At 40.7% G+C, this 21,746-nt stretch overlaps 4 protein-coding genes across 9 annotated transcripts in view; 2 read left to right on the top strand and 2 right to left on the bottom strand.

Annotated features, from left to right (window-relative positions):
- The window catches only part of hcn5 (hyperpolarization activated cyclic nucleotide-gated potassium channel 5), a 9,920-nt gene extending 8,519 nt beyond the window's left edge, over positions 1-1,401 (bottom strand). For both annotated transcript variants that reach the window (XM_077537733.1, XM_077537734.1), the window contains exon 1: positions 677-1,401. In XM_077537733.1, coding sequence (XP_077393859.1) covers positions 677-897 — 221 coding nt within the window. In that variant the 5' untranslated portion in view covers positions 898-1,401. The remainder of the gene's footprint in view (positions 1-676) is intronic.
- A 2,573-nt stretch (positions 1,402-3,974) lies between these two features.
- On the top strand, positions 3,975-6,823 carry cox17 (cytochrome c oxidase copper chaperone COX17). Its single transcript, XM_077537350.1, has 4 exons — positions 3,975-4,105; positions 5,364-5,486; positions 5,556-5,665; positions 6,710-6,823. Exons 2-3 carry the CDS (start codon positions 5,371-5,373, stop codon positions 5,638-5,640), a joined length of 201 nt encoding a protein of 66 aa, XP_077393476.1. The 5' UTR covers positions 3,975-4,105; positions 5,364-5,370; the 3' UTR covers positions 5,641-5,665; positions 6,710-6,823.
- A 1,153-nt stretch (positions 6,824-7,976) lies between these two features.
- Positions 7,977-14,069, top strand: popdc2 (popeye domain cAMP effector 2). Of its 2 annotated transcripts, none has more exons than XR_013287358.1 (4): positions 7,977-8,796; positions 11,837-11,945; positions 12,060-12,552; positions 13,536-14,069. XR_013287358.1 is itself a non-coding variant. In XM_077537349.1 (4 exons), the coding sequence occupies exons 1-4, from the start codon at positions 8,303-8,305 to the stop codon at positions 13,613-13,615; spliced, it is 1,029 nt and encodes a 342-aa protein (XP_077393475.1). In that variant the 5' UTR covers positions 7,977-8,302; the 3' UTR covers positions 13,616-14,069. The 2 variants fall into 2 exon arrangements, 1 of the variants encoding a protein (XP_077393475.1); XM_077537349.1 differs by having other exon boundaries at positions 12,060-12,405.
- pla1a (phospholipase A1 member A) lies at positions 13,111-21,725 on the bottom strand. Of its 4 annotated transcripts, none has more exons than XM_077537344.1 (12): positions 21,631-21,725; positions 21,360-21,556; positions 20,178-20,385; positions 19,861-20,038; positions 18,283-18,391; positions 18,113-18,214; positions 17,727-17,819; positions 17,005-17,187; positions 15,930-16,019; positions 15,380-15,485; positions 14,895-15,050; positions 13,111-14,353 (listed from the first exon to the last, which is right to left on the bottom strand). In XM_077537344.1, exons 2-12 carry the CDS (start codon positions 21,421-21,423, stop codon positions 14,263-14,265), a joined length of 1,380 nt encoding a protein of 459 aa, XP_077393470.1. In that variant the 5' UTR covers positions 21,424-21,556; positions 21,631-21,725; the 3' UTR covers positions 13,111-14,262. The 4 variants fall into 4 exon arrangements, with proteins under 4 accessions (XP_077393470.1, XP_077393471.1, XP_077393472.1 ...); XM_077537345.1 differs by lacking the exon at positions 21,631-21,725 and having other exon boundaries at positions 13,111-14,162; positions 14,240-14,353; positions 21,360-21,624; XM_077537346.1 differs by lacking the exon at positions 21,631-21,725 and having other exon boundaries at positions 13,111-14,162; positions 14,281-14,353; positions 21,360-21,624.
- Between the last annotated feature and the right edge of the window lie 21 nt (positions 21,726-21,746).

The following is a 21,746-nucleotide window of genomic DNA, read 5'->3' as shown; positions in this document are numbered from 1 at the left end:
GTGCAGAATTTCACAAGTTACTTCAGGATAAAGATTAGATAGCTCTTATGAAAAGAAAAATGCACTGAGTTGGCTATCACCAACGTCTTACAAATGCAATTATGCCATCTAGTGGCAGAAAAATGACCTCAACACTCGTAACAGTCGTTTTTTTTTTTTTTTTTTTTTTTTTTTTTTTTTTTTTTTTTTTTTTACAGTTGCTTGATGATAGATGATAAATGTACGAAAAGTGGATGGATGGATGGATGGATGGATGGATGGATGGATGGATGGATGGATGGATGGATGGATGGATGCACAGCATGTATGTTGGATGTCTGTATGTAGGTTGGCTGATGAGTGGATGGATGACAGGTACTGTAGATGGTTGGATGTAAAATTAGATGTACAATATGTATGTTGGATGTACATATGTCGAATGCATCATTAAATGTACGTAGTTATATTAATGGCCAGATAATAGATTGATGGATGTACAATTGTACCCTCTTGCTAGATGTATGTATGCTGGACGTTAAAATTCATACAGACAGGCTACACCACTGAAAAAAATCAACTTGTATTCAAGTCAACGAATGTCGCAGTTCATTTGCAAATATTTCATTCAGGCAAAGTCATTACAGTAAAAACAAAAAAGTTTGTCAAAGATTCAGCAGGTTTGTGTGTCTGTGTATACCTCATGAGGCTGAACGGATGTATAACGAAGACTCCGCTCTGCAGCTGCCGTATGCATTCCTTCTCCACAGCCACCTCGCTTCCGTACATGTAGAGAGATTGCCGGTTCTGCTGAGGCAACAGCATTGCCCGCCACCCGCAGGCGGCCCGCTCGCATCCTCCCGCCGTCCCCGCAGCCCTTAGTCTCTGCATGGCCGCAGTGGCATGACGGGCTCGCCTCATCGGACCATCCCGGCTCAACTTCCTCTAATGTTTCTTCGAGGCTTGTGCTATGTAGTTCTGGTTAATCTTCAAGTTTTTCCCAGTTATTTTGATTCCTCTTCTTCTCGTTCTTCTATTTATTTATTCTGGCTCTGGTTCTTGTTGTTCTTCTTGTTGTATTTCTGTTAGTTAGTTCTTCATGTTTGAGTTATTTGTCTTCTAGTTATTTTATTTCTTCTCGTAGTATTTTTATTATCAATTTTGTTTTAATTACAGTATTCTAGTTTCTTCTTCTTATTCCCTTCATTTCAAGTTCATCTTCTAGTTATTCTTCCAGTTCCTCTTCCTCTTGCTGTACTTCATTTTCTACTTGTACCTTTGCCTTTCTTTTACTTAGTCTTGTAGTTATTCGTGTAGTTCTTACTCCGGGTTTGTTTATTTCGTCTTATTCCTCTTTTTCTTGATGTTTTTCTTCTTCTTGTTCTAGTTCTCTCTGTCCAACTTCTTGGTCATTTTGGAACTTTTCTAAAAGTGTTTTTCTAAAAAAAAAATTAAAAAAAATGTTTTTTAAAAAGTCTTCTTGTTCTTTTTATGTCATTCCTGTTGTATTTCTTGCTCCGTCCAAGCTACTTTTCCATTGAAGAGCTCAACCTTAATGAAGCCGTGTGGAGGAGAGGCGAGCGTGGATGATACCCGCCCTTATCTCTCCCTCTCGGCCTGTCTCATCCCTCCCTCTTTTTCATCTCTCTCTCTCTTTCTCTGCACCTTTCCTCTGTTCTCGTCTTCTCTTTCTCTCTGCACTCATCAACTATTCACGATGTGACTGTCGTCCTCCATGAATCATGCCAAGAGGCTAAAGTCCACTTTTAGTGTCCGGTGTGCATGTTGTGTGCTGATAGACGAATAGATCACGGATGGATGATGAATGTTATAGATTGATATTTGTTGGATGCTGAATTGATGACATACTGTACTTTTATTTTGACTGTATTTTTGTGTGTGGTTGTGAGTGTGAACGTGTCGTGTACTATACAGTTGTGTGCGTGACCCTTATACTGTATGTGGAGCAGTGAGTTGAGTTCAGTCTAGGACATTACACTTGCATGTATTCTATCTTGGATGTAATGAAACACTGTCTTTGTTACCTGAGCACTCTGCAGAAGCTCTGTGTGGATTCTTTGCACTTTATTAACAACACGATACGACACGCGCGCGCGCACACACTCACTGAGGTATTTCATAATGTTTGCTTTTGCTTGGGATGGATTTAATGCAGCTGTGGAGGATGAGGATTAACTGTGAGGTCACGTCAGTCATAAAAAATAATGCTAATGTGTTGACTAAAGTCATTTTGCTAGATTTTTTAATGCTACATCAGTGCTTTTAACTGCAGCTTGAGAAAACTAAAGAGTTTCAAATGACATTAATGTACGAATCCAACGAGGCCAAATGATTCAGACCAGAGCAGTTGGGCCCTGGTGGGCTTCAAACCTGACCTATAAAAGTGGATTCCAATCAGATCAAGTGATTTGATAAGTGATTCAGACTAGAATAATCGATTGAAGGTGTGATCCAAACCAGAACAAAAGACATTAAAGTGTGATTCAGACCAGAGCAAACAATCATAGACGTGATTCAAAGCATAATCAAAGTGGATTACAATGAGAGATTGTGATTTGAGGAGCCATACAGACCAGAGCAAAAGATTCAAGGTGTACTTCAAACCACGCAAAAGGATACTGAAGCGTGATTCCAGTGAAAACGATCAATTCACACCTGAGTAACTGACCCCAGGTGTAATTGAGACCAGAGCAAACGATCCACGGTGTGATTCATACCAGCCCACATACATTTTAAGGATAATTCCAATGCAAGCAATAGATAAAAGGAGAGCATCAGACCAGATAAATCCATACTATGTGTACTTCAAACTAAACTGAATGACATAAATGGATTATTGAAAAAAATATAAAGGCAGTGAGTCAGACCAGAGCAATATGGAGCCAAGGTATGCTTCAAACCAGGCCAAAAAAGCTTATTCCTATGAGTTCTTCAGACCAGAGCAAGCGATACTGAGAGATTCTCCTTATGTCGTGTCAAATTTCCATGAGTTACCGTTTCAGACTTATATAGCCACATTGGTGGAAATGTGTTTGTATGTTTGTTTTTGCAATTTCCGATTCAGTCCAAGCTTGGCTTCATTTCGTGAAGCTTTATCATCACGGGAGGCAATTTGTTGGCTGTAAACGCTAATCAGCAGGCTTGGAGAGACACAAGAGCAGCTGCTGATTGTGTAAAAGCCTTTGAAAAAACATGGAAGGCAACATGAGGACTTTGCAATGTCTGCAGTAGAGTGTTGCAAAAAAAAAAAAAAGGTGAATATTTGCGAATAATATACTTTGCTTACTCGGTTTTTTTTTTAAACAGGGTACAGCTGCTGGGGAAAATGATTCAGGGCTTAAGTTCTGCCTGCTTACGCCTGGATTTTCTTCTGCTGACGCACAACGTGGACACGCGCGCACGCACGTACGCACACAGGCACGCACGCGCACACACACACACACGCACATGCATTTTTCATATTTCAATGCTCCCGAGTCTGCCCCTTGTTCTATATTTTTCGTCCAGCTGCAGCAAACAATTTTTTTTAGGCACAGATACAAATAGACGCAATCAGCTAAAGCACAGAGTCATACATCTTACATTGTCAGCTTCACAGGGAGTTATTTTAATTTTAAACGTGGTTGGGTTATATAAGGTCTGCTTTTCACACGTGTCTTCTTCTCATTCCCCGAAAATTGCGCTGTTTTCCCCTTCTTTGTAAGTTTATATTTTATGTTATTAATTTATTAATTATATTTATTTGATTGTATTACTTAATAGATTAAATTTATGCTTGCTTTATTTGTTGTAATTAGTTGGAGAGATTTATTTTAGTGTATTTTGCTCAGTATTTTTCTTTAATGTATTTTATAATCAATCACTGTATATTATTTAATTTAAACATAACTAAATAGTTGGAATGTACTGTATTGTATTTCAGCTCTTTTGTCATGTAGTCCTAATGATAAATAATAACATAAAACTACATTTCCCAGAAACCTTTGCTGCGGGCTGATATGGTCACGTGACCACACGCCGGCTCCTTCTTGCTCTACTCTGTGAAGGTGACAGTAGGAAGTACAATCCTCCATACTGTGCACTGCCAAGTTGCATCAGAGACCCAAAAGTGAGTCTTACGTGTGTCGGTCGCTTATTTTCGTCCACATTTCGCTTTTACGACGTCGTTTATGAGCGTTGGCCCAAAACCGGAGCGCTTTTTGAGCAGTTTCAGCACGTGACGTCACGACATTTTCTGGGCTAGCTGAAGCGTTAGCACCTCACGTGCATTATGTAATGTAGGGTAAAAGAAGTTTTATACGCTTACACGCTTAAAAGGTAACGCAGCACAACGTCTTGGTCATTCTGTTTTGTTTTATGTGGCGCATTTAACATGATAATCAATTTTAAGGGATCATTTTGACAGGCGTCCCTGATGCGCGGACACACCTCCATTTTCGTCCAGTGAATGTGCCTGTTGATCATACAGTATTCCTACTGTACCTCAAAATCAATCACAAATGTTCTTCCGTGACATTGTAGTTAGACCAATATTTAACCAGTAAACTGTGTATGTATGTGTACACTCAGTTATCAATTATGTATGAGTTGCAACGGTTTCAGTATTATTTCCAATGCATTAAGTTTATTATTGTAAAGCGAGTAACATTTGTTTTCACCAATGATGACTGTCTAGTCAAAGTGTATAAAATGAGGAAGCGAGTGTCGGCTGCTTAAGTGACTCACTCATGTGCTGCCAAATTTCACATTTGCTTTCACTTTGAGTAAGAAAATTTCACATCTGAATAGATGAAACGCCAGATAAAAAATAAATGAGAAAATTGACTCTCATGTGTAACGAGAAAACATTCTGTGACAAGATTGTTTGCCTTAAGTGATTCAGACCAGAGTAAATGGACCAAATTACCATTTGGACCAGAGCAACCGATCCAGAATGCATTTCAAATCAGACTAAACTACAACAAAAGATGACTCCGGACTAAATAAGCATAAAGGGGTTATTCAGACCAGAGAAATCAATCCCCCTTGTGTAACTCAAGACAGAAAAAGTGACTGAAAAGGGTTATCCTCGTTGCAATTCAGACCGAAGCAATTGATCCCAAGTGTGATTTTAACCAGATCAAAGGGATTCCAATAAGTATTTCAAGAGTGAGTAAGACCAGAGCAAACGATTCAAGGTGTAGAGTCGATCCAAGTAAATGTCACATTTATGATTCCAACTAGAGAAATTGATGTAATTGAAGGAGTCAGACCAGAGCAATCAATGTTGTAGACCAAATGGCATTAGAAGGGTGATTTGGATGAAACCCAAAAATCCAGACCAGAGTAAGCAATCACAAGAGAATTACTTTGATGCCCCGTTGCAGGTTGAAGATGTCGACTGTGTCTGCCGCCGCAGTGGAGCCCGCCATCACCGAGGGTGGTGAGCAGAAGAAGCCACTCAAGCCATGTTGCGCTTGTCCTGAAACCAAGAAAGTCCGAGACGCGTGGTAACTATTAGAATTATTAAAGTACTAAATGTTAAAATATCAATTTAATTGTATTTATCTTGTCCTCAGCATCATTGAAAAGGGTGAAGAGAACTGCACGGAACTCATTGAGGCCCACAAAGACTGCATGAGGCAGCTGGGATTCAAGATTTAACAGTTTTATTCGGTGTATGTGTGTGGTACGTAAAGTCTTGTGAATACTACTTGTCTCAGTTTGTGTATCTCTGTTGAAATCAGAGCAATTGATGCAAATCACACAAAATGACACACAAGGGTCATCCAATTTAGAGAAAGCGATCTTAGACAGCTTTTTCCGAACTTGAAGAATAAAGGGCTTCAAAATGGCAATTTTGATGAAAGCAACTGATGCGTAAATGCTCTAAATGTCTTGATTCATACAAGTGTAAATGATCCGGGGTATGATTTAAACTGAACCAAATGGCATTCAAGGGCAATTCCAATGTGACCTTATGATTTAAAATATGATTCAGACCAGAGTAATCAATCCCAGGATGGATTCAAACCGGCTAAAATGACCTCAGAGAGCAATTCCAATGAGAGCAAGTGATCCAGACCAGAGTAAATGCTCTGTATGGTTCAGACCAGAACAATCGATCTTGGGTGTGACTAAAACCAGATTGAATGACCTAAAAGAACTATTCAAATTAGAGGAGGTGATTTGAGTAATTCAGACAAGTGGTGATGCCCTAAATGTATGATTCAGACTGGAGCAACCGATTTACTGTGTCATTCATACCAGACAAAATGATGGTTGGTTCAAATCAGACCAGAGCAAACAGTCCAAGGTGCCGTTCAGACCAGAGCAATCAATCTTCAGGCGTGACGCAAGCCACATCACATGACCTAATAGAGAAATCCCAATGAAAGCAGTTAATATAAGGGATTCAGAGTTTCAGACTAAAGGGGATCGGGATATTTTAGAAAAACATGACATAATAAAAACCTGTTTTTTGTTTTGTAACACAAATTTTGAAGTTGAAATAGTAATTTAGTTGACATAGGAGGTGCTCAGTGTACAGCGTGGATATTTCGAACACGAAATGGTCTCAGCGATATGTTCAGAGTCAAGTGGCCGCGTGAAATGCTAAATTTAGCTTGTTAAACGTGACTATACTAACGTTCCCGCTGCCGGCTTATCATGACACACACGTGTACACATCTTTTTTTCACGCTTTTAACCTTTTCGTCTGTTCCTCCCTCAGCAAAATGGATGGCGACAACCCAGGAAGTTTTGGAACAAAACGTCTCCTTTTATTTATTTTTGTATGTGTGATGATCACTGCAGTTGGAATTTGAATAAAAGTTCTATGCAATCATCTCTAAGCTCCATTTTTTTTTTTTTTTTTTTAAGAATGGAAGATGATTTATTTATGGTATGGCGTCTTCCTAACCTCGGTGCCCATTTCTTCCCCCTTCCCTGAATGGCTGCTGTCCCTGGTATGCACTCAGGCTTTTAAAAATAACTTCAGGTCAATACTTGACATATCTGCATACTTCTCTGTAGTGGGCCTATCACCATTTTGTCCTTTACAGAGGCAACCCGAGTACTAATAAAGATGCAAAGGAGGAATTAATTCAATGTACTGCTTAATTTTATGTTCCTCATGAGTTTAAAAAAAACTAACATTTATTATACCATATTTAGTGACTAGGGTGGCATTACCATGTTTATTTATTTATTATTTTATGGTGGCTATTCTTCCATTAATTAAAGATATTTAAAACAAAATGAAAAATCTTAGCCCAACATTTTGCAAACAACAAAGAAGAGGTTAAATGGATTTTAAAAATTTCAATTATTTTGTAACACAATGGACCCCTGGTATTCATGGGGAATATGGAACGGACCGGCACATAATCACGGAAATACACACAAAATTGACGGCCATTATAATTGCATGAAAGATTTAAAAAAATATGTATCTATAAGCAGGCATAAACCACCCATAAGCATTTTCCACTAAAAACCGTGATGGCTTAAAAATGTCTAATTTTAAAAATAATTGCACTTTCAAAATTTGAATTTCTAGTTAGTTGGAAAACTATTTCAAAATAAAAGTCAAATTCAACAGGTGTAAACGTAGCAGGCAGGTTAAATTATATTTTAACACTAACATCAGATTGTTGTGCTTTGCATCTTTTTTTTTTTCTAAATCCATTTCAACAATGGATGACTTCATGATTTGACAGACCTTGGCGGAGTTCTGCACTCCTCACTCAGTGCTCTTGCCTTTTGTCAATTGAGATGGACAGTTAAGTATGTCAGGCAGCAGGCAGGATATTTTTACCCGAAATCCGACCTGCCGAGTATCGCCCATCTTGTTTTGACGCGTCCTAAACCACTCGGTTGGCCCTGTCAAAAGACAGAACGGACACATGAACAACACAAACTTTTTGGGCCCGTCAGAACCTCTGGAGAGTTCACAGTGCGACAAAGTCCTTCCCACTTCCTGCCTGCCCCTCTCAGGCTGTTATGTTAAGTAGCGGGCCTGCTTTCTGTCGGCCACTCGTGTCCTCCTTGGGTTTCAATTCCAAACATGGTGATCCTTGTGGGGACTCCGTATCGACGACCCCCCTCCACTCCCACTACTCCTCCTCCTCCTGGGTTATCCGCCCTCCTCCAGCTGTTGTCTCCACAGTGCTGGCTGGCGGTTGAGCTGAAAAAAAAGTCATCACCAGAGATGGAAAAGGAGACCCATAATGATAGCAGGACTTTGTGTTAGAACTGTAATAGAGCCTGAAGAACTTCCCAAGGGAACAAACTTGGATTGTTGACTTTCCCAAACTTTCCTGACATGACTGGGCAGAACATCAGCCTCTTAGAGAACCTGTTTGCTGCTCCGGTCTGCGATGGCTGGAGCAACAACACCGAGGGTGCCCTTTACCACCTGGGCAACACTATCCTGTTCCTGGGCTACATGGGTGGCAGCGGGGCCTATGGGTGCCTCTTCATCTTCGGCCTACTGGCACCTTCCTTCCTCTGCCTGACCCTGTGGGGTTGGATGACGATATGCGGCCCTGACGTGGTCACCTGGAACCTCTTGCTGCTTCTGACCTGCCTGGTCCAGATCTGCCACCTGCTGTACCGCCTGCGCCGGGAGGGCCTGCCCAGCGAGGAGTTAGCTGCCCTCTACCAGGACGTCTACCTCCCGTTGGGGGTGCCCATCCAGGTCTTCAAGGAGATTGCGGGCGCCTTTGACAACAAGGTACTGGAAATGAAGGCGGGCGAGACGTATGCAGTGGAGGGCAAGACGCCCATCGAGAAGCTCTCGTTTCTGCTGTCTGGCAGGTGGGTGTCAACTGTCAAGTGTTTTTTCCTGTACCGTTTAGTCTATGAAGTAGGCTCACATTGGTGGTAGTTGTGGTATGTTCTGCTGACTTCCAGGGACCCAGAACAGCTTTAGTTCCCAGTCAGGATCTTGGAACCTAATGGTGATCCCCATTCTGGATGGAGTTATGCTTGTAGCCCATAAAGGTTTGGTTTCTGGCCAGTTCCCTGACACCCAACAACTGGAGCTCCCCATTACTAGCATGAAGTTCCCGGTCAGGGCCTTGACACATACTGGGGCCACTTGAGATCCCCAGTCACAGTCCCACACCTGAATAAGTCGGAGACTCGGAGGGTTATCTCAGGAATGGCGTCTGGAATAAAAACCACAGAATGTCAACCTAAATGACAATGATGGGTCATGAAATAGTGCGTGTTCCTGGTCAGGGTGTTTTAAAGTTACCTGAGCCACTGGAGATCGTCTGAACTTCTGAAGTGTAGTCTAGCGGGTTCTGTTCCCAAAAATTACTAAATGTCATAGACAGAGGAAGTAAACAAAGTTGTGAACGGTAGTGTAGTGTAACATGTTGCCTACTTTCATGTACCAAGAGCAGGTTTGCTTCCCAGCCAAGGCCCCTACATCCATCCGCCAGATCTCCCCAGTAGGCTACTAGTCCTTCCGAAACCTAGACAACTAAAGGGTTGGGTCAGCAAGGGCACCTGTCTTAAAAAAAAAAAAAATGTTGAAAATGAATTACTTTGATCGCAGTTGTGAGAATAAAACACTGTGATGCCACGCTAAATCCTTAGCTAATACAACTATAATCTTCCCGCCGAAACCAGTAACCTGGATTGAACTTGGTGTAAACGTTGATCCCCAGTGAATCTTGAACCATTTCAATCCCGATTCCTATTCTGATTTGGTGTTATTAGCAGTGCAGTGGAGAAGAGAGAAACAAGGAATGAATGGTAGCTGCCGACAGGTTGTATAATTGTGGATATTAGAAACTGGGTCTGTTCCAACAACAGTCCACTAATTTCGACTGGTTTTCCTGATGTCTAAAATCTGTTGTCCGTCACTGCACAATGTAGGCAACTCTATGATGAACATTTGTAAGATGAAGGCTGTTATTTTTGGCGCCGCACAACCGATATAGCTTATGACTAGTGCTGTAGCTCTTAGCATGTAAGATGGTACTGCTAACAACTTACCACAGTGTCGACTAATTTCTCAGTATTTTTTTCAGCGCACTCAGAAATGATGTTATCTCATCGGTCCCAGTGTGATGACGTGACCGGTCCATCTTTCACTCTGTGGGATAGACGCCAGCTGTTACCCTGAACAGGATAAGCAGTACCGGTACCGGAGATGGATGGGTTGATTTATGAACTAAGGTGGTCATAAACCATCGGTTTTCTATTCTTCTGGTCCAGTTCAGGGCCATGGGCCCTCCTGGATTTAAGACCTTCTGAAGTCTTAAGGTATACAAGTACTGTCTATTTAATTTTGACGTCTTACTCTTGATAAACTACGCAAGAGATCTCTAAACAGTGTTTGACAAGGTGTTTTTGGATCATGATTCACTGCTAAGCAAATTGTCTCGGAAATAATGCAGAAATTAATAATAGGAGGAGGAAAAACACCAGTGTTGTTGCTTTGGAAAGCACCAACTTGTCCAAGCATGTCACACGAGTCAGCATGAGTCCTCATTTACTCTCTTGTACGTTAGGAAACAAAGTGCATCCGCAACAACGGGGGTCAGCTCATTCCAAAAAGCGCTAATCTGCTGTTACAGCGTCAGCAGCGTGTACTTGGAAGGTTTCCCAAACAGATGTTTGAAGCAACCCTCATGCCCACCTCGGGGATATTTTGATTCTCTTCCTGGTTCCTGTTCGGCCCCATTTGCTGCAAGCTGGGGAGGTCAGGAACAACGGCCACCTCCCAATTGACAAAATAAAGCAAGTACTCTCATTCACCGGTGTTTCATATGGAATCAAAAAAAGTAGTTAACCACAACAGTGCTTTTTCACATGAAAAAATATCACAGATTACCACCAAACAAAAATGTCACAAAAAGTATGAATACTGAAATAATGATCCAATTTCAATGTGAAATGTGGGCCTGTTTAAAAAGTCAAGTCAAAAGTTTTCTTTACAGATATTATATTCTAAAATTACTATGCACCCCCACTAGTCTAAACACAGCATTCTGATTAATATTACGTTTGTTTTTATCCATCTCAGTGGGCGGCCATTTTGCCACTTGCCGTCGACTAAAAATGACAACACAGTGCTTAAGGGCTCAAGAACAACCAATCACGGCTCACCTGTTTTCTGGGTTTGGTCATGTGAGGTGATGCTGCATTCGAGGATGGTGGGAAGTTGGACTTTTCCGAGTTTCCACCTTCCTTGAATGCAGCATGAGCCCTTCGGCACTGTGATGTCATTTTCAAGCGACAGCAAGTCGCAAAATGGCCACCCTGGGCTCTGGCGGAGTGGTTACCGTCGCTTGCTTTCAATGTAGGTGGCATGGGTTCGCTTCCCTGCCGGGGAGACCATGTTGTATGTGTGAGTAGTAGTTAACCTACCTGGGAAGTTATGTTTATGAATAAGACAGGAAATTCCGATTTACTGTAATGGGACTTAATAATCTTTGGCAATTTTTTGCGACAACCTTTTTTCCCCCCACTCGCCCCTTGTGCTGAGGTTGCCTTAGGTAAAAGTGACCGAGAAGAGTTTCAGTAGATCAGATGCCGCAACATTCAAGCGCGAAGGAGAAAAGGGAATCTTTAATGCGATCCAGTTTTAGTCGGTGGATTATTTTAAAGCCTCCTATCCTCCCCCCGACTGCGGAGTGTCCTGATGACTTTATCCATCGTCTCTGGCAAACGAACAAACGGAGCTTGACGCAGCAAATATTCACTGCGCTGTACAGTATTTCTTCGTCCCCTGTGGAGACCATTATGCAAATATTCGGAAAAGTCACCCCCGACTGAATAGGTGACCTCCAGCTCTCTAATCTTGCTTTCCACTTTTTAACCTTGTCCCTCTTGACGTCAGGATCAACGTATCCCTGGAGGGCCAGTTCCTGCACTACATCCACCGACACCAGTTCCTCGACTCGCCCGAGTGGGAGTCCCTGAGGCCCAACGAGGATGGAAAGTTCCAGGTAGCACCATTTTCTGGCTACCCCCCTGACTGCCAGAGACAGAAACAGGGACATGCCACATTGCAGCATTTAGTAGAACTTTGCATTCTCTAAAGGCGTTTGTTTGCTTTTCAGGTTACTTTGACGGCGGAGGAGGACTGTCGCTATGTGTCGTGGCGCCGCCGCCGCCTGTTCTCCCTCATGTCGAGGGAGCGCTACGTGTGCCGCCTGTTCGCCGTCATGCTCGGCTACGACATCGCCGAGAAGCTGTACAACCTCAACAACAAGCTGTACATCAAGAGCGGCGTCCTGCTGGACATCCGCCTGCCCAGCCTCTACCACGTCCTGGCCCCCTCGTCGCAAAGCAGCGAGGGAGAGCCCCCCGACCGGGCCCCGCACCGGGAGTCCGACCCCGACCGGGGACACCGGGCCGAGACCCCCGTCGGGCGGCCGTGGCCGTCCGACCCGGAGCTGCCCTCTGGTGAGGACTCCACCAGCCTGGTCCTGGAGGACTTTGCCGACATGGCGGGCTCCTTAACCGACTATGGCAGTGAGAGGGATTATTTGAGGTAGAGGGGGCGCGAGGGGGTCCGGAGCTAACACACTGGCTCACCCGCTTAAGATACATGTAAGTACTGCACCTGGGCAGAGGGCGGCGCGGAAGATGGGAACTTTGTGTGCATGGATGTCACCTTTGACACTAACAACAATATATTAATTGACAAGACTTTTTGTTAGGAAAATGACAACTTTTTTTTTTTCTGTTTTTGTAAATACGTCTTTAAAAAAACAGAAACTAGTTTTCTGAACATTGTTGCAGGGTTATATTCAACTTTTTCCTTGGATCATATAACTTTTCTTGTCTTAAAAACACCTTTTCTCAGAAAAATGTGACTCTTTCTGGCAGTTATTATTTTTTTTTTCAACTTAAAATAAAATGTTTTCCCTTTAGGAAAAAGACAACTTACAGAATATCTTTGAAAACTGACTTTTTTTTTTTTTTTTTTAATTACTTTTTTTTAAATCTTAAACAAAACTGAAAAATACAACTTCCCCCACAGGAAATTTGAGACCTTTAACAGATTTTTTTTTTCTGTTTTAAATACACAACTTTTCCTACTAAGAAAACAAATATCTCTGGACAAATATTCATTATTTTGTTGGGAAAAAAAATACGACAGAGACCTTTGAGAGAAATTGTATTTTTATTGGAAATAAATTGACTAATACTGAATGACTTTTGGAGGAAAATAACTCTCTGTCATGAAAAATGCACTGTTTTTCCTTTTAAAAAATAAAATAATTTTTTTTTTTTTAAATATAAGAATTAGTTGTTAAATTACATCTTTTTCCGAAAAAAAAATCCTGAAAAATAAAAGCCTTTTTGTTAGCATCAACAAAGGACCCATTAACATACACGTACATGACAAAATAACCCTACAATACTTAGCTCATTAATCCATAAACAAGCTAATTGATGAATGGGGTGTGCTTATTACCTTTTCCAACCAGTAACATGGACGCCATTTTATCTTCTTTGAGTTTTGTGGATTGAAAGATTTCCCAAGTGCGTGGTGTCCAAATGTGTGTAATTCCTATTTGTCTCCACAGGGGGCGACATGACCGGAGGAGCAGCTCGCTTCCAGAGGAGCCGAGCGCCGCTAGCTCCCACCGACACTCCTAAACTCTGACCATGCCATTTTCTTCTTTTGACCTATTTTAAGACTTTCACTATTCGGACCACAGGTTTTGTTTTTGTTGTTCACAGATCACTTGTGTTGTGCTCATTTAGTATTATTTTGTTCAAAAAAGCAAAAGAAATTGAGTGCTTCCTCTGTAAATAAAACCTAATGTGTTAGCTTAGCATAGTTGGCCATTGGCAAGTTTTTTGGTTACTAATATTATTGAACATAGTAGGTACACCAATATAATGTGAAATTGCCCAATTACAGTTGATTTATTACACATGGGGCCAACATTTCACCATAAAGCTTTTGGTCAGTGTGAAGTGAAAAAGTTGCTTTAGGACTGTCTACTTCCTGGAATGCTTCATGTACAGGCTACACTAAGCTGCTATTTTTTTTTTATAGCCTATTTGATGTAAATGTGTGTAAAATGACAACAATAAACACACATGCTAACTTGGCCCATTCCACTGTCTCCACTTGGCTGCAGTGCCCTCAGTCTCCTCTCGCATAAAATCGACAGATCATCTTTCATTCATTTGAGGATTCAAGACTAGGAACGACAAAAAAGAAAATAGACATGCTAATGTTTGCCTACTCCACAATCTCCGTTTTGCTTGTCGCTCTCACAGTTTTGGTCCCTGAAGGGGGCATCAGAAGTAGCTGCACACCTGCACAAAGTCATGTGACCACGGAGATCCTCGCCGAATGTTGATGTTGTTAACGCACAGTGGCTCCTCGCGCCTAAAAACAAAGAAAAATATTTTTCCTTAATTTTTGCCAAGCAACAAGTCTGTTCAAATGATGAGGAATTCTTCCTCACAATGATTGTGAATTCTGCCAGGCAGTGTCGCCGTAGAACATTTTAAAATTAATGTATTTTACAATTTAATTTTGCCCGGAAAAACATCTCTTCCCCATATATTTGTCAATTCTGCCTAGCAACGAGTGTCTTCCCCTCAAAAATGGTAAATTCTGCAGAGCAACCAAGGTGGTACCGTCGCTTGCCTTCAGTGCAGGCGGCGTGGGTTCGCTTCCCACTCCTTCCTAGCAACAAGTATTCTCTCCGTCATTTGCTTTTAAAATCTGCCTATAGGAACACGTCTACCCGCCAAATGAATTTTTAATTCTATTATTTTGTGACTTTTAGCTACAGGAGATGTTTTTGAGCATGAACATCTAACATTTGGAAAACATCTCCATCTAGTGGTCTGGCATGCACATTGCAGCCACCCTAATGTAAAACTTTAAAGATAAAGAGGTGCAGGTTTCAGTCTCGACGTACGTGGGCGAGGCGACTTGGGAAAGACAGATGGACTTGAGATGGATGTCGTTCTGGCGGTAGAAGCGAGCGCCCGTGTTTGTCAGGGTGATGGAGTGGATCTCACACAACGGCACCTGGTGAGCCAACATCATCCTGTACACTGTTGTGTCTGTTTGACTAAAAACACACAAACACAGATACGTCAATGCATACAGTTATGACCTCACTCAAGGACGTCACCATTACAAATGAACAGTGGAGAAGGTGATGACTGTTAGGATAAGAAGACATGTCGTGGACAGATACTTGAGCAGGTTATGCTATTTAGTGGTCCAGCCTAGTTCTAGTTCAAGGTTTGGAATAAGTGGAAATCCTGGCACAACCACACAATATAAGGATCAGTTGGTCTTGTACGCGTTAAGAAATCAACTATTTTATCGAACTAAATGAAGCTGATAGGGCTCCTTTAGTGTGTGGAAAGATGCCAAGAAAGTGGTGGTACCCACAGCCGGAGTCGTCGTCGTGTCTCCTGGTCTCCGGTGGTCAGCGTCACTTCCACTTCGGCGCTTTTAGTGAGAGCGGACGATTCCACGACAAGCAGGATGTGATGAGCTGTAGCACGCACATGAGAGATGATCTTCAACATCGGTCCAGTATAGGATGGCAAAAATGTCAGGGTTAGAAAAGAGTCTCAAAAAATGGCAGTAGCGAGCGTTAAATGAATTCTCTCTTTTTTTTTTCTTTTTTTTTGGGGGGGGGGGGGTCCGCTTCACTTTGTTTGACTTTGAATTGTTCCTGTAAGCAAGCGCAAGCACGCGATTGATTTTGCCTTTGCGTGCGCAGGGTCACTCACACACAGCAAAGGAGCTCATTAGCTCGCTTCTGCTGACTAATGACATTTCCCCTCTGGCTTTGTCTTTGATGTTTGTGCCGCAATTAGGAGAGCCTTCACGCGTCGGCTTTACTTTTGTATCCGCATGAGGACGCTCATCAGGAATGGTGGGAGCACTTACAGTGGCAATGTACTTTTAGCGCATAAAGTTGACGGATACTCACCGCAGAAAGGCGGCCCAGACGTGGTGAGGAGGAACAACTTCTGCTCCGTGGGGAGGGGAGATGAAGTGATGCCGCACTTTTCGGACAAACCTGAAAGACGCATGCATACACATACATACGCATGCACACATGATTAAATGGGTGCTAAATACTGACATAAAAAAAAAAAAAAAAAAAAAAAAAAGACTGAAAGACATGCTTTAATTCGATGTACATTTTCTAATTGTACTTACTGTATTCTATTGTTTTATTACATATTTATATTATACATTTAGTTTAATTTTAGTTGAGTTGTTTTTTACAGACGCGTATTGCATTCACTTAAAACAAAAAAAGTGTTTTTTTTGACTATTTTTTCAGGGAGCTTTGTTTTTTGTGTATTTTTTTCTGAATATGTTTTTCTGTTTTGCTGAAAATTTTGTTTCTGAAAAAAAAAATTTCAGAAAAACGGCAAAAAAACAACAAAAAACTAATAACTAACTAAGTGACTTGTTGCAGACTCAGAATTTTTTTCTTTTTTTTTGGAATGTCCCCCCCCCAATTTTTTTCTGAATATGTTTGTTTCTGTATTTTTATAAAAAATAAAAAAAAATTCAGAAAAACGGCAAACCCCCCCCCCAAAAACAAACTAACTAAGTGACTTGTTGCAGACTCTTTGTCTTTGTTTTCCTTTTTTTTTGGAATAACCCCCCCCCCCCCATTTTTCTGAATATGTTTGTTTCAGTTTTTTTTTCCTGGGTAATTTTTCCTCCTGTTTTTCTGAATAGTTTTGCCTGTTTTTGGATTGTTTTTATGACAGAAAAAAATGCAGCAAAACAGAAAAAAATTCAGAAAAACAGAAAACTTAAAAAAAATTACACACACACAAAAAAAACTCACCCCCCCCCCCCCAAAAAAAACAAGTCAGAAAAACAGGACTTTTTTTCAAGTGAATGCAAGTTTTGTTTTGTAGTTTTTGTTTTTTTAATGATATTATCAAATGAAATTTGAAATCAGCTTTCTGTGTTGTCATTTGCTGTTGTTGTTTAAACTTTAATGAATATTTTTAACGTTCAATTTGATGCGAATCACTGACCGATGGCAGGACATGTTCCCCGGAAGGCGTCGCAGTGGAGGCATCGTCCCTGCAGGAAATTTTGGTAGCTGTCACAGGGGATGCCGCTCAGCCGGCAAGACGCATTCAGAGAGCTCATGTACACGTGCAGCGCCCTCATGTGGTCGCAAATCACGTAGCCGTACACTGGAAAGAAGCCCAAAACTGACAAATTCACACGAAAATTGGTAGCGTGCTGAAAATCAGTACAGTCTCGTTCAAAATGTTGACAAAAATTAGTATGAAAAGTAGTTTTGTAAGGATGGTATGGGATAAAATGGTGCCCCCCCCAAAAAAAGGCATAGTTTGGTTTATAATGGTCCTAAAAAATAGTATGGGTCAAAATGATGCTAAGAAATAGAATTGCACAATAGAGTACCCCCCAAAACGGTTTGGTTAAGTAGGGTACTAAAAGTGGTATGATTGATGGGGCCCAAAAGTGTTAAAGTTTACAGTGCCCCCCCAAAAATAGTTCAATTCATAAGGGTGCTAAATTTTAAAAGGAGTGCCAAAAGTAGTCTTTAAAAAGGTGAAAGAAAGTAGTATGGCTCAGATCCATTTTTGGTACCTTTCACCAGATTTGATTAAAAAAAAAAGAAAAAAAAGTCTTCATTCAACATTCAGAGACATAAGAGGCTGGACCACGTTTACAATTACAATTTTTCACAGAGTATTTTCCTTGTTTAGCGTAACGTGGAACTCACCAGAGGCAAAGCGGGATCGTGCGCATCCCGTCTGGTCATTTCCACCGTTCAGGAAAAAGTCCACGTGGCCGACCGGGATGGAGATGCCAAAGTCTGCAAGACATGCACATGCAATACATGCAGGATTTTGAAAAGAGAAAATTTCAAGGTTTCTCAATAACGGACATCTTTTTTTTTCTTTTTGTAAAGATCAAAGGCAATTTAAGTGTCTTCAACACAACACAAAAACTTTTTAAGGCTTCATTAAAACATCCCGCTTTTTTTAATGTTTGGTCCTACATGTGTTTTAGTTTCCACATCTAAAGCACATTATTTTGTAAACCTCACTGACAATGGGAGAAAATGAAAGCTTCCAAATGATGTATTTAATACGGCTATGGTCTTACAGTCTGAGTCGGTGTGGATGGCGTCCACGAAGCGCGCGTCGGACGGGTCCAAACGGTCGAAGGTGTCTGCGCCTTTAAACATGGGACCAGCCGGGTCCAAACCTGGAGAACAACAACAGTAAGAAAACCGGATCGCACTTGTAATCAAACACATTCTTGTTAAATTTTACCCGTGATTCTTCCGATCTTTCCCTCGAAGAGCGTCCCCACAAATCCGGCCACGTGTGCCCCCAAGCTGACGCCGATGAAGTGGAACGACTCCAGCTTGCATCCTTCTTTCTGTTTAAGAAAGTCATAAATTATGCAAGGTTACAAGAAGAAAGAAGAAGTGAAGTGAAAAGTGAAATTGAATGGTGAAATGTTACAACAAAGACAAATCAGACTGTTACAAGAAAGTCATAAAACTCATTCCCTCCCAGCCATTTTGACTGGAGCAATTCCCTTTTGTTCCCGGCTGTTTTACTGGATTTTGGCTGATTTTGCAAGGCCCACATAATATTGTGTTCTATTGCTATCAAAACATGGAACCTGCCAAAATAAAGATTAGAGTCTCTTCTTTCATCAGGAAAAAAAAGGATATTTCTATCCGTTTCTGTTTTGCAGCAATTCGCATTTAGAATTGTGAGTAATTGAGCTTTTTTTTTTTTCAACATGCCCCTTGTTGATCTCATATACTCTGCTGCCACCTGCTGGTCGTTTTTTAATTACTACCATGTTTTTCACCAGTTCTCTGCCTTTGAGGGGCTGCATCAAAGCCTTCTATATGCCCTAGCATAAAAAAAAAAAAAAAAAAACAAAAAAAAAAACATGAAAAAACATATATATACGTTTTTGGGAGCAAATTAGTTAAAAAAATATTATGTTACAAGAAGAAAGTCATAAATAATGAGACCAAATTTGTCATGTTACAAGAAGAAAATAACTAGTGAAAAAAGTTGTAATGTCACACAAAGAAAGCAAAACAATTTGTAATGTAAGGAGAACGTAAAATATGTGATGTAAAGTTTTGACGTTAGAAGAGGAAAATCATGAATTAGGAGAACAGGAATGTAATGTTGAGAGAACAGGGTCATAAATTTTCTAAGACCGTCATACTGGTATAAGAAGAAAGACAAAACTACTTGTAGAAATGTAGCAACTATACAAGAAGAAAGTCATAAATTAACAGACAAAGGTTGAAAAAAAAAAAAAAAAAGGTCAGAAATTATGAGATAAAGATTTGCGATGTCACAAAGTGCACGTCTGTGACAAGGTGAAAGTAAGAAATGATGTGAAAAAAACAAACGTCACAATAAAAATGTCATAAATCCAGAGGCTAAAACTGCAATGCTATGAGAAGAGGGTCATAAATCACAAACTACTGTAATTTTGGAAAGTTTTGATGTTAGAAGAGGAAAATGATGAATTAGGAGAAATGTTGAGAGAACAGGGTCATAAATTTTCTAAGAAAGTCAAAGGTACTTGTAGAAATGTAGCAATGTTACAAGAAGAAAGCCATAATTTAAAAGACAAAGGTTGCAATGTTACAGTCATAAATTAAGAGACAACAGTTATAAACACGTCATAAATTACAAGATAAAAATTTGAGATGTCAGAAAAATCATCTGTGACAAGGTGAAAGTAAGAAATGATGTGGAAAAAAAAACAAACGTTACAAGAAAAAAGTCATAAATCTAGAGACAAAAATTGCAATGCGATGAGAAGAGGGTCATAAATCACAATTTGGAGTTGTGTTGTTTGTGAGCGACCTGCAGCCGGTTGATGAGGACGGAGATCTGCAGGGCCACCTCCTTGTAGTTGTCCACCACCAGATTGTATGCGAAAGAGGCGCCGTGCACCCAGTCCGCCATCAGCACGTTGGCGTCCTCCACCGCGAGCAGCGCCGCGGCCAGTTCCAAAACCCACGAGGGCTTGCTGCCCAGGGCCCTGCGCGAACAACATCAAAGACACGTCACTCTTTAAGCAACACAAACATGTTCCGGCGACACACCAAAACCAACTCGTTGAGTTTACCTAACATGTTTTTGTAAATATCAGACAATTTAACCAAATCCCGACGTCTGACCTGTATCCGTGCACGATGACCTTGGTGGGCCGCGTGACGTTGAAGGCGCTGCCCCGCACCTGGCGGAAGGTGCGCGCGCAGCCCGGTCGCTCTCGAGTCATCAGCAGGTAGCGAACCCGCGGCTGCGCTCGCTGCTGCCTGTGCTGGCGGTACTGCTGCCACGTGGTGTTGCTCACGTCGGCGCACTCGTCCGCCCTCGCCTCAGATCCTCCATGATGAATGATGAATGAAACAACCCATCCAACATGACTATGAAGAGTTTGACTAGTATCGCGTATATGTTATTTTCTATTAGTGATTGTTTACTAGTTTATTACACTTATTTGTTTTATTCTGATTATTTATTGATTTATTTCACTTTTAAAGTACCATAATGTCTTACTACTTATTCATTTAGGTATTAGTTTATTGATGAATAGGACAATCATTTATTTTTTGTTTTCTAATTTATTTTGTATTTACAAGTACTGTATAACATATTCTAATTTCACAGTTTGTAGTCATATTTTCAATTTAGTTTTATTCATTGGTTTTGTTCTTTCAGTATTTTTTAAATATGTATTTTTGTACTGCTGTTTTTATGCAGTTAGTTTGCTAAAATATGTATTTAAATTTGCCTAATTTTTAAGTTTTAAATTAGTTTTTTACGTTACGTATTCATTTTATTTCTATATATTTTTACATTTTATTTCATACTGTTTTATACAGTCCTATTCAAGAAGTTAGAATACATATTTTATGCATGTATTTTTTTTTTAGTGTATATGACGATAAACTTAGATTTGTTTTACATTGTTTTCACATTTGATTTGATTTTTCTACTTACCGTATTTAAAATTTGAATGCATCATGCATTCATTTTTATTGACATCATTTTGTACTGTATGACAATATTTTATTCTACATTTTTTATTTGATTATTTGTGTTGTATTTTTTCTTTTAGTCTTTTTCTTATTTTTGTATTTATTTTTGGCGACATAACATATTATTCACTCTATTATGAATGTATCTCATTATCTACATGTGCTAGATTTTACAATATTTTACTCATTATATTATTTTTTTTCATTGTATTTTTATCGTACGGCTAAAAACGCAATAAAACGGTGAGGACTGTTCCTAATATTTTGGTTATCGTATTGATAAGTCCACGAGCAAAATATTAGGCACAGGTGACGTACCTTGGACCGAGTGAACCAGCAGAAGACAGAAGAAGAGCAGGACGCTTTTACCCGGGGGACACATTTCCTGGAGTTAATGGGAGCTTAGCGGTGCTCAGCTGCTCAGTGAAGCCGGCCCAGGGTGATCGGCTTTCGGTTTAGGCGCGTCACACAACAGCCGGCGACGAACCACAAAAATTCCCCATAAACAACTACAACTGTCACGTACACGTTGACGTTTAGTTTCCCGTTTTACGACAATACGTGGGTGTTTTAATGCATCAATACTCACGTCCGAGTGCGCGTGGGCACGAATTGGTTGTTGGGGGTCTCAGAGAGCCGCGGCTGATTGGCCGCTTGAGCCTACTCACTGGGTAAACAAACAAGATGGCGGCCCCCGCAGACAGT

This window comes from Festucalex cinctus, chromosome 11 (assembly GCF_051991245.1).
Source record: "Festucalex cinctus isolate MCC-2025b chromosome 11, RoL_Fcin_1.0, whole genome shotgun sequence".
Lineage (NCBI taxonomy): Eukaryota > Metazoa > Chordata > Actinopteri > Syngnathiformes > Syngnathidae > Festucalex > Festucalex cinctus.
This window is presented reverse-complemented; position numbering and strand designations above follow the sequence as displayed.